The sequence below is a fragment of the Chrysochloris asiatica genome, unplaced genomic scaffold, assembly GCF_000296735.1.
Source record: "Chrysochloris asiatica unplaced genomic scaffold, ChrAsi1.0 scaffold00037, whole genome shotgun sequence".
Taxonomy (NCBI): Eukaryota; Metazoa; Chordata; class Mammalia; order Afrosoricida; family Chrysochloridae; genus Chrysochloris; species Chrysochloris asiatica.
The window spans coordinates 14786812-14804424 of NW_006408555.1; the positions used below are offsets into that span (position 1 = coordinate 14786812).

The following is a 17613-nucleotide window of genomic DNA, read 5'->3' on the forward strand; positions in this document are numbered from 1 at the left end:
TTTTAGACTGCTTGTTGAAGGATCCTACCTTCTTATTCATCCTGTCGAGTAGTTCCCTTAATACTAGTTATTTTACTAAAGATTTCTCCTGTTTTCTCATGTTAAAATGGAGTCCTAGTGTGGCGCTGCAGAATAATGCACTGGACCAGTAGGTCAGTTTGAACCACAAGTTCAGTGGTTCAAACTCACTAGTCACTCCTCAGAAACCCTACACTGGGTCTCTCTGAGTCAGAACTGACTTGACGGCACTTAACAACAACAATAAATTGTGTTAAAAATAAAATTAAAACATGAAGCCTATTAATATCTGTAATGTTTAGGGCTCTGTGTCAACTTGACTAGGCCAGGATTTCCAGTGGTTTAGCAGTTGAGATGTGCTTATTCCCATGGTGATGAAATCTAACACAGACAGGAGAAAGATGCAGCCTTCTGCTCCTATGAAAATTTAAAGCCTCAGAAATCATACACAGGGTCACTATGAGCCAGAATGGACACAACGGCACTTAACAATAACAACATGGGAGATCAAATTGACAATGGCAATTTGAAAGGTTAGATAGGAAAATTAGGGGGCAGTGAGTTTATGTGACAGAAAGAAACAATTCCAATAAAGAGGGTGCAAGTGGACGCTCAGATTAAGAAGGTCATCAATGTCACTGAATTGTACAGGTAAAAACTGTTGAATTGGTGAGTATTCTCTGTCCATATTCTCAACAAAAAAAGAAAATGAATTTTAAAAAATATATACACTAGCAGCTAAAATGTTACAGGTAAGCCTAATTTGAGAGGATTCCCAGGATTTCTAGAGCTTTTCTTTTTCTTGTCCTCTTCATGGTTGAATACTTTTTGGTATTCCTGGCCTCTACCTACTAGTTCTGGTGGTGCTGTAGGATAAGCACTAGATTACTAACCATAAAGTTGGCAATTCAAACTCACCAGCCACTTCATAGGAGAAAGATGAGGCTTTCTGTTCCCATTAAGACTTAGAGCCTCAGAAACCCTAAACAGGATCGCTATGAATTGGTACCGACGAGCCGCACCTAACAATAACAACAACAACCTACTAGCTACCAATACAACCCCCGCCCACCTGCCTGTCTGCTCACTCCCCATTGGAAACAACCAGGAGAATCACCAGACATTGATTGCTTCTGAGTTAGAGGGCTAGCTGTATTGTTGTTGTTCTCAAGTGCAGAGACTTCAATAAAAGTAAAGGAATAGCCAGAAATATCACCATAGAAAGCTTGTAAGTCCGTCTTCTGCCTATAACTGATTGAAATACCTAAAATGGGGCTACAACGTGCCCGGTGAAGGAGGCTTTCTGCGGAGCCTCTGCATTACTTAAGACTATAAGTGGAATCCTGAACAGCATCCAGAATCTTCAGAGGTGGGAAATTTATTCTTGAATGGGTGGGCAGACCAGCCTGGAGCTGCTAGAAGAACAGAAGATACTTCTTGAAAGCAAGACCGACAGGAAAAATACAAAACAATACAGGCAGACCGACTGTTACTACAAGAACAAGCAAGTTGCTCACCCAGGAGACATCAAGGCAAGTGGTCGGGTCCCCTCAGGGTAAACCCCCTTCCAAGACTAAGATTCAATGGGAATACACACTCTGATTGGTAACCACGTTTGTCACCAATAAGGGGAAGTGAGGGGAAAACAGCAATGAAGCTGCGAGCTAAGCCCTACAATGCTCAATAGACTCCTGTGAACCCAGGTGGAGACCTGGTTGGCCAGCAGTGTATTGGGCCCAGAATCTGTGACATAGCCACAGAGGACTAGAGTGGAGAGTGAAGCATCTAGCTGATAAGAAGAGAGGGCATATGCACAAGAACACCCACACTTGCAGATAATACACACTTGACCTGGCTTCAATGACTGGATGATCAGAGCTCAAATAGAAAAAAAAGAAGAGGAAAAAAGAGCAATCTGATACAATTTGATGAACTTGACCTACACCTATGGATGCAGTAGCTCAAAAGAGTGAACAAATCTTTACAGTAAAGATCATTCCCACCCCCTCCATACACAGAGTAGACAGGGATAGGCAACTTGGACTTTGGCTACCCAAAATGGGGGGTTACAAAGGCAAGAAGTGACTGGCTTACAAGCTTTCAAGAGGGAACCTAGATCCAGAGGGCTCATAGGAAGGTAGAATCTCGACTGAGTAGTATCCTATCTGCCTGGGCGGGGCTGATGAAAGGAAATGCGGATAGGTCTCTTGTGATACAATAGTGAATAATTGTTATCAGGACTGATTGTGAGGGTTGTAAATGTAAAGGGAGACGTTTTGTAGCAAGGAGGGGAGTGATTAACCTTACAGTCTAGGAGTGGGGGTCCCTGGGACCATCAAGGGAGAAGAGCAGAGAGCGGGACCCTACCCAGAGAAGCAGTGATGCCTGAGATGGAGTCAGAGACGATGACGTGGAGATGGAGGGGCTGGGGACTTTAGACCCAGAGAGGGAGAGAGGCTGTGTGCTGACAACTGGGGAGGGGCGGGGAGGAGGCGGGGAGGCAGGCATGTAGGATATACCCTTTGGTTGGTTGATGATGCATGGAGGGGATTGTAACCATGGCAATGAATACAATGATATACAATAGGATGAATGTGAAACTAATGTTCTCCCATGTAAACTATCACATAATTCACAATAAAACACCAAAATAAAGTGACTACATGAAAGTCCTTGCACCTACAGTGTCTCCGGCTTCTTCTTTCTCACTTTGATGTGGTAGTAGCCAGGACAGAGCAAAAGGGAACCTGAGCTCCTTGGGATATGACTCAAACAGGAAGCCACATATGACTGATGAGGCCCAGCAAAGGTACCTGTCCACCCTGTTTGTCTTGCTCGTCCTTTTCCTCCCTCCAATTCTTTCACCTGTTACCAAATGTTTCTAGCTGCTCTTAGTATCCCATGTATTGTTTGTGTGTTGTGATCTGGTTGGGAAGTCAGGTCTGTGTGTAGCCCACCCAACCTTTGCAAGGAGAGAGAGCTCCACCTCCCCATCTCAAGTATCAAGTACTCAGACTACTCAGGCCCCGGACGCAAGAAGAAAGCCAGGATCACAAAGACTACCCTGACACAGAAGCACTACAACTGAAGGCCTATTCTCAGACTGATTTTAGGCAGAAAGAAGAAAAAGTATAGGAAATTGGTCAGCATTATGCAGTAGGAGAAAAAGTGTGGTGCCAACTCATAGCAACCCTGTTTAGGATTTCCAAGGAGTGGCTGGTGGGTTTGAACCGGTGACCTAAAGCACCACAATTAGGACAGAAATATTTCTGATAAAATGAATCTTGTGGGGTATTTTGTTAACATTAATAAAATACTTGTTATTGTTGTGGTTATGTGCCATGGAGTCAGTTCCAACTTACAGCGAGTAAATCTTTACGGGAGCAGAAAGCCTCATCTTTCTCCCACAGAACAGCTGGTAGTTTCAAACTGCTGACCTTGAGGTTCGCAGCCCGATTCGTAACCACTATGCTAACAGGTGTTTAATAGAAGGGAATAAATTGAGTTTCTTACCTGGCATTCCCATTCACAGACCGGCTCTAATAAGGGACCAGAAGTGAAAGTAATCTGATTGGTCTACTGCTTTTTTAAGGACAGAAACACAGCTGGTGTGGTGTCCTTGGCCACTGGGGGTGCAAACACCCTGTGGCTTCAGTTCTTCCAATGCAGGACTGATGGGGGATAAAAAGATTGGTGTCTGAGGGTCAGAGAGGAACTACTACCCCTACACAGGACACAAGGGCCTGTTGGCCTTGTACAGGGGACCCATTGAAGAAGACTCCACATTCAGAAAAGTGGATGACAAGTCGGGGAAAGGCATTCAAGGAACAAGGTTCTGTGGACTGAGTATTTGCTATAGGAAGCTGGGCTGTGGATGGAGCCAAGAAAGGATTTATCATAAAGACTAAAATGTTGTGAAGTGCCGTGGAGTCGTTTCCAACTCACAGCGACCCTGTACAGGGTTTCCAAGGAGCAACTAGTGAGCATGACCCAAGGACCTGTGGTTCAAACCAACCTTGAGGTCAAGTGCTTATCCTCCAGCACCACAAAAGACTAAAACAGTCATATGTAAATGTATCTCGGAAGCTGACAAAGGACAGAGCGATACAGAATCTACATAGAATTTTAAGGATATTGCTGTTTTGAAATGCCATCCGAGTTAGTTCCTACAGCTCCACACCAGGACTCCTTTAAGGATACATAGATATGAATCAGTTCATATCAGACAACCACAAGGTGGTCCTGTTACAGTATTTTTGTTTTAAGGGAAAGCAGCTTTCCTTTTGCTTATTACCCCTAATGGGTTTAATGACCCTAAACTGACGTTTGCAGCACTCCAGAGAATATACCAGCAAAACATACACCAACCAATCCAAGAGTTTCTGTAAGCACAGTTTAGTAACACTGATTATATTTTTCAAGTTGTGCAGCCATTCTGCCCTCCTTTTGAACTGTTCCTCCCTCATTAACATAAACTCACGTTGCTATTGTCAATTTCATCTCATACAGACCTTTCTTAAAGGAGCATAGTGCTCAAGACAGACCTTTTTTTAACTAGTTAAGCTAAATGATTGCAGTATTTTAAGAAAACCTCAGTGGATATATTTGGCTTAAGGTTTAAATATTATCTCAGGACAATAGTTTTAGGAGTTTACCCACCCTTCATGGCTCCAGAAAGTCTACAGTCCATGAAAATTTGAAATTCTGTTCTGCATTTTCCCCCTTTTGATCTTCTATGGACTCTTGGATAAAAAGGTTCAGTAATGATAGCTGGGCACCATCCTATTCTTCTGGTCTCATGGCAAAAGAGGGTGTAAATCCTTACGGGAGTAGAAAGCCTCATCTTTCTCCCACAGAGCGGCTGTTAGTTTTGAACCACTGACCTTAAGGTTAGCAGCCCGATTCGTAACCACTATGCTACCAGAGCTACATTCCATAGCCTCCTCCTATTCCTTACTCTTTCCTCTGTTGCTCCAGGTGAACAGAGATCAGTTACTGCACTTGGATAGTCTGCTGTTGTTGTTGTTATTGTTGTTAAGTATATCTATCACATAACTCTTTAAAAAAACTTTTTATTGTGAATTGAGTCAAGATTTAAAGAGCAGATCATCAGTTTTACATTCAACAAACATATACTTTGTTTCATATCAATGATAGCAATCCCACTTTAACCAAGGGATCAAAGTCACTGTCTTACAAGTTTAGTGCTGCTATTGTAGGATAAGTACTGGACTGGTAACTGCAAAGTTGGAAGTTCAAATCCACCAGCCACTCTCGGAAACCCTATACAGGGTTGCAATGAGTCGGAACTGACTCAATAGCACACAACAATAACAAGTGGATAAGTTTTACAAGCAAAATTCTCTCACAGTTTAGGAAGCTAGAAGTCCAGATTCAGGTACCCGCTCCTGGGGAAGGCTTTAGCTCTCTGTCGTCTCTGGGTGGAGGTCTTTGACATCAGTCTTTCCAGGAGTCTAGGAGTTTCTCAGCACAAGGGCTCCAAAGGATGCATCCAACCCTTACTCCTCTGGGTCAGTAGGAGGTCCTACTCTCTACTGGCTTCACTCTCCTTTTATCTTTTGTAAGGTAAAAGGTTAAAGGTGACGCAGGCCATTCCCCAGAGAAACCCCCTTTACATCTGATCAGGGTGATCTGATAAATGGTGTTACATCCCACCCTAGGCCCCTGAACAAGTGACTGCCTAATCACATCAGATCACATCATGGCGATGATTACATTATCACATGCCTGCCAGGAGAATCATGGCCCCACTAAGCTGACAAATATTGGGTAGGAGGAGGGTTCCACAGCTCAATCCTTGACAGTCACTATCAGCAGTAATAGGACAAGCACACACCACGTGTCTCCTGATGTGACACAGAAGAACAGAGCATACCTCAGTCCTATTGCTGAGGAAGATGCAGACCTATATCATGAGGAAACTTCAGACAAACCCAAACTAAGGAACATTCTTCACAAGTGTCACAAGCCAAATCTTCCCAGACAGAAGGATTCTAAAGAGGCAGAGCCAACTAAATGCAATGGACAGTTGTGCCCTGGAGCTTACAGTTAGAAAGAACCTAACTGGGGAAATCTGTGAAACAGAGTCTGAAGATCCAATGATAGGGATACATCCATGTTAAATCTTTTGTTTTGATGATTGAATTGTTTTGGAGGAGTGTTCTTGGAAGGAGAACACACACACTAATATATTTGGGGGAAATAGGGCATCAACTTGCTTGGAAAAAGTCCAGAAAAAGAGAAGAGACAGACAGAGGAGTGTAGAGTCAGATGCTAAAATATTAACATGTTAATATGTTAATAAACATGAATAGTAAATCGCAGTTCTTTGCACTGTCTTCGCCAACATTTGATTGAATTTATTTCCAACTAAAATGTTTTAAGAAATGAAATGATTATCCCCCTTTCTTGAACTACATTTAAACTAAAGTCCTGCCAATAGTTACTTCCTTTGGGTTATAACGGATGTTATTATTATTCTATAGAGTTGTTAAAGTGCCGTCGAGTTGGTTCCAACTCATAGCGACCCTGTATAGAGTTTCCAAGGAGCAGCTGATGGGTTTGAAGTGCCAACCTTGTAGTTTGCAGTCCAGTGCTGATCCTACAGCACCACACCAGAAGTCCCTAGTCAATGGGAACCACAAAGAGCTATAGCTAAGCAGAATCTGCTGCACCCATGGCAACCAGAAAAACACCAGGCTGATCAAGGGGAGTTCAAGGATGGCTCCAGTTCCTATCCAGGTAAATAATAGTGTAAGTGCATGTAATAGGTATACCATGGCTCTGTACAGGATTTCTGAGACTAGTGGGTTTGAACTGCCAACCCCATGGTTCAGAGTCAAGTGCTTACCCTACAGTGCCACACCAGGGCTCCCACTCTTCACTAATTTCCTATCTCATTATGACACTGTGAATTTATGACAATAGTAGAAATCTATTCTCCTTTGCAAAATCATGATGTCTGTCTGTCAGTAACAAAAGCCAAGGAGTGAGGGAAGAGAATAATGCTGGCACTGATGGTGATGTGTCAACTTGACTGGACCAAGATTCTCAATGGTTTGAGTTATGTAATCACTCTGTAATAGTGTCACTTGGCAGCTATACAATGATGCAAGCACTATCTTCACATAAAGCCAATTTTCACACAGTAACCTGGTCTTCGGAACCAATCCATGTTGATGAAAAGCAGGTGTTTCTAGCCCAGGATAGAACTTTAACCTAAGCCTAACAAGGGAATCTCATTTCCCCCACTAGGAACTTAGTTAAGAAGGGCACACATCATAATTCTGGCCAATGAGAAGTCTGTGGGGAAGGGGTTCTGAGAAAGGTTTGCACACTAATAAAGGCTACACCTTGGTGAAAATCACCCTTTTTTGACTGCTGAAACTATGTTGCTGTTGTTAAGTACTGTCGAGTCAGTTTCAACCCAGTGACACTGTACAGAGTTTCTGAGGAGCGGCTGGTGAGCTTGAGCTGCCGACCCTGTAGTCGTCCAGGCCACAAGCCCACAGCACCACACCAGGACTCCACTAGAACTAAAGTGGAGGCATCTTACAGGAGACAGAACATCCTGTCGTACAAGATAGTCTCTGTTAAAAGTCCTTTAGTGCTCAGTTTTCTGTCACACTCAGCTAAATATACCATTACTGACACAAGCAGGTAGGTATTATGATCCAGCAAATAGCATCAGACCAAAATCGAATGAGCAACAGGATAACTTGAATTATTCAAACTCAACCACACCTGCTTAAAAGGAACAGAGGAAGGCGAATACCAGAAAAAAGAGTAAGAGGGGATAGATAGGAATGTTTCCACCACGAAAGCAGCTGGACAAGTTGTGGGAGGCCTAGAAAATGTCTAAAAGCTGGAATAAAAAGTAGGGATGGAGGAAGAATGCTAAGAAAGAGCCAGAATAAGAAAAAGAAAGAGAAATGATGCTTCCAGCGCACAAGCAGGACACCAGTGTCAGACTCATGAAGTCTAGGAAAGATGGACCTTAAACTCAAGAATCTGGCAGTTAGAGTTACCCTGATTTCAGCACGAACAGCTGTTCTTTGGGTAATACAGTCATAGCTCAATGACAATAGCCATTAAGATCAAAGTGAAGAGGACTTAAAACATTTACTGATGAAGATTAAAGAACACACAGCCTTCAATATGGATTACATCTCAATGTAAAGAAAACAAAAATCCTCACCACTGGACCAATAAGTAACATTCTTATCAATGGAGAAAAGATTGACATTGTCAAGGACTTCATACTTCTTGGATTAACTTTCAATACTCACGGAAGCAGCAGTCAAGAGATCAAACAACGTATTGCATTAGGCAAATCTGCTGCACAAGACCCTTTTAAAGTATTGAAGAGCAAACATGTCAGCTTGAGGACTAAGGTGCATCTGACTCAAGCCATGGTATTTTCAATAACCTCATATGCATGCAAAAGTTGGATAGTGAATAAGTAAGACCATAGAAGAATTGATGCTTTTGACTTATGGTGTTGGAGGAGAATATTGAAAGTGCCATGGCTGTCAAAATAACCAACAGATTCATTTTGGAAGAAGTGCAGCCAGAGAGCTCCTTAGAGGCCAGGATGGCCAAACTTCGTCTCTCATACTTCAGACATATTGTCAGGAGGGACAGTCACTGGAGAAGGATCTCATGTTTGGTAAGGTGGAGGGTCAGAGAAAAAGAGGAAGACCCCCAACGAGATGGACTGGCCAAGTGGCAGCATCGATAGACTCAAGCATGGCAACAGTAGTGAGGTTGGCCCAGGATTGGGCAGTGTTCCATTCTGCTGTGCATAGTGCATAAGGTAGCTATGGGTTGTACCTATTCAATGGCACCTAACAACAACGATTGTCTTAATTTCTGCTTTCAAGAATACTTCTGATCATTTGTTTTTCCACACACATCTCCCAGAAGAGATGGAATTGATCAGAGAAATTCTGCCAGTTTGTAAATTACTGGCTTATAATGTATACAAAAATGTAAACATCCTCGGTAACCTCTCCAAGTCATCTCTAAAGTAGTAACTTTCAACCACCCTAAAGTCTTAGCAGAATGGAAGGGAATATATTTTAAACAAATGACCACCATCAATCCTTCCCAACTCACCTGAAAATTATTACTGTCATGAGCTACAATTACTGCTGAGAGTGTGTTGTACCCTTTCCCCATGCTGAAGAAAGAAGGTTAAGGACTTTCATTCAAGCTGGGTTCCCTCAGAAGAGGACCCTGAGAAAAGAATCCGTGTAACTAACGACTCTCGAATGCAGAGGCAGGGAAGTAGGGATACAAGACAAGAGAAGGAAGCAACTGCAGAGCACTTTCCTTAACAGATTACCACTAGGGCAACTGTGCTGAATATGGCTGGGTTGTTGTTGCGAAGTGCCATCAACGAAGATCCATAACGAACCTATATAGGGTTTCCAAGGAGTGGCCAGTGAGCTTGAACCTCCGACTTTGCAGTTCAAACAGCTATGCAGTCTGGTGCATTAACCCACAATGCCACACTAGGACTCCAAGGGACCTCTAAAAGATGGCATGGGAACAATTATCCTACTCAATATATAAATTTCAAATACCTGGTCAGCAAGGAAGCTGCATATGATAATAAAGGTTTGTACTTACTTACCTGGGTCTTCATTCTCAGTGGTTAGGCAGTTAAGAGGTAGTAGTTATTACTTCCATGATGTTGTTGTTGTTACGTGCCGTGGAGTCGGTTCCGACTCATAGTGACCCTGTACAGTGTTTCCGAGGCTGTAAATCTTTACGGGAGCAAAAAGCCTCATCTTTCTCCCATGGAACAGCTGGTAGTTTTGAACTGCTGACCTTGCGGCTCGCAGACTGATTCATAACCACTACGCTACCAGAGCTACCATAAGCTCTAATAAAATGCAATCATCTCCCATGATGCGATCTGATCTGATGTAATCATCCTATGTGTTGTAAATTCTCCCTTCTATAATGTTAACGAGAAGTCCTGGTGTGGTTCTGAAGGATAAGCACTGGACTTCTAGCCACAAGGCCAGTCGTTCATACCCAGCAGAGGAAACCCCATATAGGGTGAAGAGTCAAACCATCTAGAGGGCACAAAACAACAACGCTGTTAATGAGGTCAGATGGAATTTACCAATGAGGCTGATTTTCAGCCACTTCTCACAGTCCTTGAGCCAGCTCTTCTCTTTGCTCCATCCAGAACGTGCACTTATTAGTTCTGGTGTGGCGCTGTAGGATCAGCACTGGACTGTGAACCATAAGATCAGCAGTTCAAACCCATCAGCTGCTCCTTGGAACCCCTACACAAGGTCGCTATGTGTCCAAACCAACTTGGCAGCACTTAACACTAGTTCTAAAATGGAACTTAATTGTTTTTAATTAATAAAAAATTGAAATTTATGTTTTAATTAGTAACAGTACAGAATATTAGTTCCTTTATGGTTTCTATACCTAAAAGGTTTTGTGTATACTAAAAAGTAAAACATTTATTAAAGACACAAATACAAAGATATATTTATTTTCAATAATGAAAGAAACACAACAAATGGAAACCAATTTGTTAATTTTTAAATCTAACACAGTCTAGCACAAAACTACCCTTGAAAAAGAACACATACTATTAAAGGAATACATTGTTTTTGAGAACCTAAGGTTTTTTCTGCATGTGTTTTAAACAAAACTGAGTGGTAGTAAAGAAACACATGCAAGAGACTTGAGTAACTAGGACACAAAGAACAGCCAAGAAACACAGTCCACAGATATTAAGTTAGCAAAGACAATGTGGGATTCCAAAAGTAACCTAGAATCACAGCTCACTGGAACATGCACCAGAGATGCCAAGGTTTGGGACTACCCATGTTTTCTAGACTTCATAATTATATCTTTCTATAGTTATAGATTCTTCATTTGGAATCTGTCACGATCTAGAGGATCTAGATCTAGATCTAGAGGATCGTGATACGAGACAAGAGAAGGAAGCTTCTGCCAAGAGAAGCTTCTGCCAAGGAATACAAAGTTTCTTACTCATGTTACTTGAATAGATCTGCAACTCTAAGATTCCCTCCGTTGACTGTGTCACCGGTTCTAGTAAGCAATACAGCAGGGGTTCTGTCCCAGCAAAGGATTACTACCACCAAGCAGACCAACCTCTCTCTGGTTTAGCTTTCCCTTTCAGCAATGTAACTATCCCACCTGCCTACTATAGTTCTAAATACATCCAGTTTCTTTGATTGTTAGCCTCCTACAAACTCTCCGTGGCTACAAAAATCAAGGATTCAGAGAGCAGCGGCAGCACTAGTCAGAAGGCAGTGCTAGTCCCAACGTATGAACTCTCCAAAGTCCAACGATCACAACTGTTGTTTTGTTAGGATTTCTCACCTGCTTTCTTTTCTCATCATCTTGCTAATTATTTCTTTCGGAATTCAATCCTCCTGGCTACATTCTGAGCACCAAACTTTTTAACCAATGCAGCACGGGTATCTTCATCATCTTTCTGCAAATCTAAGTCATCTTGGCGGGACCAAATGGGATACCCATCAGCCCTCTGACCACACTCTAAAAAGGAGGAAGTAGCCTCCAGCTCACCACTATTTTTAAGGAGGGCCTGTATAACTGTTGATAGATCCAGGTTAAATTTTTCCATTAGCTGCCGGATGATCTTAACGGCAGCTCCCACCTCTGGTTGAGTAACTTTTCCTTCTTCTTCTTCCTCATCAGGCTGAGTTTCTGAATCCTCCTCTGGAGTGGGTGGGTCGTCATCACACATTGTTATATGTATTTCAAAGCCAGGGCTCTCACTCTCCTCCTAGAGAAAGTAACGGATAAGAACAATTCCTAAGGACCAAATCATGGATTCTTGACCTCTTGTTAAGATCTGCTATCTTCCAACCTAACTACTACTCTGCCCTTTAATCTTTCTTTGGTTCTGCTAGTGTGTTCTGTTCCTTCTTCCACATCTGTCTGTGTTGACTGTGCTTGTGTACACATGTGTATACACGAATATACGGAGCCCGGGTGACACTCGGCTGCTAACCAAGAGGTCAGCAGTTTCACTGGAGAAAAGTCCAGGTGATCTAATCCCATAGAGACCACAGTCTAAGAAACACTATGGGGCACTTCTACTCTGACACAGGGTTGTTATAAGTCAGAGTTAACTGGATGGCACACAGCCTATACATGCACGTGCATGTGTGTATATACAAGGGGGTTTCAAAAAGTTCATGGAAAAATTTCATTATTTTTTTGATGAACATTTTCAAGTCCCCTCATATATACATACATGTGTGTATAAGTGTTTATGTATGCATGCACGCACCTAGGTGTGATAGTCCAAAAGAACATTCATAGTTAGAGTGAATATGGAAGAACTAATATATGTGTATAAACACATGTGTATGCAAAGATGTAGTCATTAGATTATTTGTTAAAGGTTTAACTTTAATCCCAGAATGCAGTTTCCACAAGAGGAAAAATCACAAGTTGTTACTCATCACTGCATCCCCAGTTCCTACCAATCCCTGCATTGTTGTTAAGTGCCATCAAGTCAGTTCTGAGTCACAGTGACCCTGTATAGGGTTTCCAAGGAGCGGCTGGTGAGTTTGAACAACTTGTTAAAAACCCTACATTATCATCTCCAAGCTATTCTACACATAGGCACATTACAAAGCACGTCCTGTGAGAAGAAACCTACGCGTGCCACTGTGAGGAATGTTGAGAGCATTTGACAGTTTATGGAAAATGAACCAAATATTAAATAATAACCAAAAGGCAGATTAGAAAAAGGGAACAAATCCCTAAATCGTGTCAATTCTTGCACATTCCTCCACTCACCAATACAAAGTTTTACATTGTTTCCATTGTTCAGACTGAAGCCAAGCCATTTTTCCTTGTTAGTAAAAAAAAGTTAATTCCCAAGGTCCTTTGGCTAGAAGAAGCAATGCACACATAACGGATTTTTTTTTTAAAAAAATTAGCATCATAAATTGCAAACACTGAGTTGAAACAAACTGTATGATTTCTTGAATGTAAAACTGCTGATCTTGTCAGTAAACCTTCACTCAATTTGCAATAAAAAGTTTTATAAAGTAATAATAAGTCATTATTTTATGGCTTCCCACTTTTCTCCATAGCTATTGCCACATACTGTTTTGACAGTGCTGGTGCTACGCTGTAGGATAAAATCTGGACTGCTAATGCAAAGTCAGTGGTTCAAACCCACCAGCTCTCCTCGGAACTTATGTAAATCACAATCAACTCGATGACACTTAACAGCAACAGCAGACTGAATACAGGAGCCCTGGGGGTCCAATGTGTTAAGTGAAGGGCTGCTAACTCAAAGTCTGTAGTTCAAACCCACCAGTCACTCCATGGGAGACAGATGAGACTATCTGCTCCTGAAAGCTTCGCAGCCCAGAAACCTGAGGACGCAGTTCTACTCTGTCCCCATGTGTCAGAACTGATTTCACAGCAGTGGGTTTGGTTTTTTGGTTTTGGACTGAATATGGAAGAGTTAAAGCATTCCCCCCAAAACCTCCAAGTAAAAAACTAAACTTGCTTGATAAAAAAAATCATTATAATCTTCTTTTTAAGTTACATTTATGTTCAAGAAATTCCATTAAAACATACTGCTTAAATAGAACTGATCCTATTCTGCCTGATTTTACTTCCTCCCCACCTTCTGAAATCGGCATTCCAAAGACTTACTGTTTCCTGCCTGGGCCCCAGATCAGCCTCACTCTTCATTTTCCTCCTCCCTCTTGACCCCTCTCTTACTCCTCTGGGCCTTCAGTGCATGAAAGGGTGCATGGGATGATTACTTTCAAAGGAGCAAATGGAAGTGAAGGATTAATATGTCTAATTAACATACCACAACCTCCTCAAACTCCCGGGTGGCTTCGATAAGCATCGTTTTGACTGATTCTTCATTCTCCTTGAGCTTTTCCTCCTGAGGTTCTTCTTCAGGCAAGTCTGGAGTTCTCTTATTCTGTGGTTCTATTAAAGAAAAGAAGAGCCCGGATTAACATAAGCCGTTTTTGTAAACACCAAACATGCAGTTCATGTTCTGTGGGCTCTGATCCAGGAATGAGCATTCACTTTTTTTTTTTTTCCTATTATATGACATCTCTTTTAGATTCATAAGTCTAAGAAAAGTATAAGACATGCATGTTCAATAATTTCAACTCTTGCTTCTGAAACATATTATTCCAAACATAATATTCCTAGACGGATACATGTTGTTGTTATGTGCCATGGAGTCAGTTCCGACTCATAGCGACCCTGTACAGGGTTTCCGAGGCTGTAAATCTTTACGGGAGCAGAAAGCCTCATTTTTCTCCCACGGAATAACTGGTAGTTTCAAACTGCTGACCTTAAGGTTTGCAGCCTGATTCGCAACCACTACGCTACCAGAGCTCCTTATATATAGACTAATATATAAAATAAAATACTCTTAAAGCTTAATCCATTTTCATGCTTGGTATTTATAGATTTTTCCAATTAACTAAACCATATCCTTAAGTTGGGTTCTCTGGGAAGCAGACTCAGAGATGAACACAGATGGTGTTTACTCGGGAGTGCTTTCAGGGAGACATTTGTAGAAGGAAAGGAAGGAGTGGGCAGAGAGAAAAGTGGAACTGTGAAGCAGACCCACTAAGGCCTCAGCCAAAATCACAAGAGTTCAGGCATTAGGAAGGCCCTTGAGAGTTAGGGGCCAAATCTTCACAACTCTGCAAAGATCAGTCACTGGAAGCTGACCGCCCTAAGAAGGGCATGACTTTGGCCAAAGCTACTCTCTTGAACAATCCCCAAAGAGGGATGTCAACTAAGTAGGGCTAGCATCAGTCCCAGTAGCTAAAGGCAGATCTATCGAGTACACCAAGCACCCACCACAAGGGCTGATCTCCAAACCAGAGGGTTTCCTGCCAAATTGAAACATTCTCCTATTCCCCTTTAATCTCTGATAGTTTGCTCTTTTCCCAGTTACCCAACACTGACTACAAAAGAGCAGCACAGGAGTTCTCTGTGACGAAAGTGTTATATATCTTGATTTTAGTGGCACTAATCTAGAAATGTTGAGACTCACAGTACTGTACACGCAAAAAAAGTCAATTTTAATGCACATATATAAATTTTAAATGTATAACTTACAAGAGAAAGCTTATGTTTTAGAGATATGTCTGGAATATATAAAATATGATGTCTGGTATTGGTTTCAAAATATCCCAGAAGTTGCGAGTAGGTAACAGTTAAAGGTAATGAGGAGTCCAGTTGGTCATGAACTAATATAATAATTAGGTGACGCTGACTGATGGGTGCATGCACAGTGGTCATTATACTTTTCTTTCTACACTTGTACATGTTTGAAATTTTCTATCGTACTAAATAATAAGGATTCATTCACATGATGGAATTCAATGTAATCAATGAGAAAAGTTGAAACAAAGTTATGTGTAGATATACAAATACTTCAAGATACAATATTAAATGGAAAAAAAAAAAAAAAAAGCAAACTGCAGAACTAACTGGTACCTAATGTGCTAACATTATTATAGGAAGCTCAGGTGACACCATGCTTAAGCATTCGACTGTCATCTGAGAAGTCGGTGGTTTGAACTCACCAGCTACCTCTCAAGAGAAAGATGAGGCAGTAAGAAAGATGTGGCAGTCTGCTTCTATGAAGATTTGTTGTTGTTGTTGTTAAGTGCCGTTGAGTCACTTCCAACCCACAGTGACCCCATATAGGGTTTCCAAGGAGTGGCTGATGAGCTTGAATCGCTGACCTTGCAGTTCAAACCAACTTTGCAGTCCAGCGCATTAGCCCTCTGAGCCACACCAGGACTCCTCTGTAAAGATTACAGCCTTGGAAAACCTATGGGGAGGTTCTACAGAGTCACTATGAGCAGGAATTAACTCCACAGCAGTGGATTCTTTAACTGTGAACAAAAAGGAGACTTAACAGACAAGGGATAATGTGGTTGTCCTGTACAGGGTCGCTATGGGTCGAAACCGACTCGAAGGCACTTAACAACAATGGAAGAAGAACCAAGGGATAGGGTAAGTCACAGTTACTTTCCATTAGGTACTCCTCTGTACTCAAGTTTTATCTATAGATCAACAACTAAAAGCAAAGCTGCTATTCTAAGGAAACCTGAATTTTAAATGTCATTTGTCGTTGCTAAGTGCCATAATGAAAATGCCCTCCAAAGAAGCTGTACAATTTTCTTCTATTAACAGCGTTGCAGTCCATTTGTTTTCAATGGCCTTTTGGATATTACCCATCTGGTTAACTGATGACTATCTGACAGATAAAACGAGCATATCCTTGCTCTGATTTCTATTTAATTAACAACAGAATTGTTTCTGAATTTATTTCTTGGCCAGTTTTCCTTCCTGTGTATTTCTTGCTCCATTTTATTCTCCCTTTTTCAATTAGTTTTTCTTTTCCTTATTTCTAAGAACTGTTTGGACGTAACAAAACTGTGCAACGTATTAAGAATATTTTCTCCGTTTTCAGATTTCATCTTAAGAAGTTTCTCATGTTTACATTATCAAATAAGTAAAACTTTTCCTTAGTCTTCTTGGTTTTGTGATTAAAAAACACAAAGGGGTTTCAAACAGTTTATGAGGAATCAGAATGAAAAGATAATGAATTTTTCCACATTTCTGAAGCCCCACCATATATATTCATCCATGTATCTCTTATTCAGTGAGTAGGGTGAATCCGTTTAATTTTGTTCCTGAACTCACCTCCTAGAATTCTCCATTTTGCTTACTCCATTCCAGAACACACCAGTCATGATCCTACCTCAGGGCCTTTGCACTTGCTGTTCTGCCTGATTATGTGGATAACCGCCTGACTAATATATCCACTCATTAGAGTGACCTTCTCTTTTCACCTTATGGAAAACAACTACCCCCAAAACCCTTCCTCTGCTTTACTTTTCGCTATAGTCCTGGTGTGGCACTGTGGGTTAATGCACAGTTCAAGCTCACCAGCAGCTCCTCGGAAACCCTACACAGTGTAACCATGGGTCAGAACCTACTTGACGGCACTTAAAAACAACACAGCACTTACCACTGCCCAGCTAGCTGGTTAAGGCTCATGACTGCAGCTGTTATTGATTGTTGCATCCCTGCAAGCTGACAAAGTCTAGCACTCACAAATCTGTTGAATCAATGAGTTTGAAATCTACTTTTAACAAAAACAAAGTTCCTACAAATCAAACTGAAAAGCAGAAATCAATTTTACCTCCCCACACTTTCAGGATTACACGACTACTACATAAGCCAAGATAAGGGAAGAAGAGAGGGATGAAACAAAGGGGTCTGCCAATTGAAGTTGTCAAGACCAGGTCAATCAACAGCAAAACATCTCAACAGCTATGTACTGTTGTCCTAAGGAAACTTGAATTCCCAACGTGGATTAAGCTGCCTTAAAAATTCCTGCCACCTTCCAAATGACCGAGCTCATCCCTCTGTGAATCCGCCTTCAGTTAAGTCAAAGCAGAAACAGAAACTGGACCAACAAGCACTCTCTCAGCTCTCCTTTGTAAGGTTGGATACTGAATCTCCCTG

General features: G+C 41.6%; 1 protein-coding gene across 1 annotated transcript in view; it reads right to left on the minus strand.

Moving 5' to 3' along the window:
* Positions 1-11446: 11446 nt before the first annotated feature.
* The window catches only part of TERF2IP (telomeric repeat binding factor 2, interacting protein), a 7745-nt gene continuing 1578 nt past the window's right edge, over positions 11447-17613 (minus strand). Inside the window, exons 2-3 of the mRNA XM_006860154.1 lie at positions 13907-14031; positions 11447-11845 (exon numbers count right to left, since the gene is read on the minus strand). Coding sequence (XP_006860216.1) covers positions 11447-11845; positions 13907-14031 — 524 coding nt within the window. The remainder of the gene's footprint in view (positions 11846-13906; positions 14032-17613) is intronic.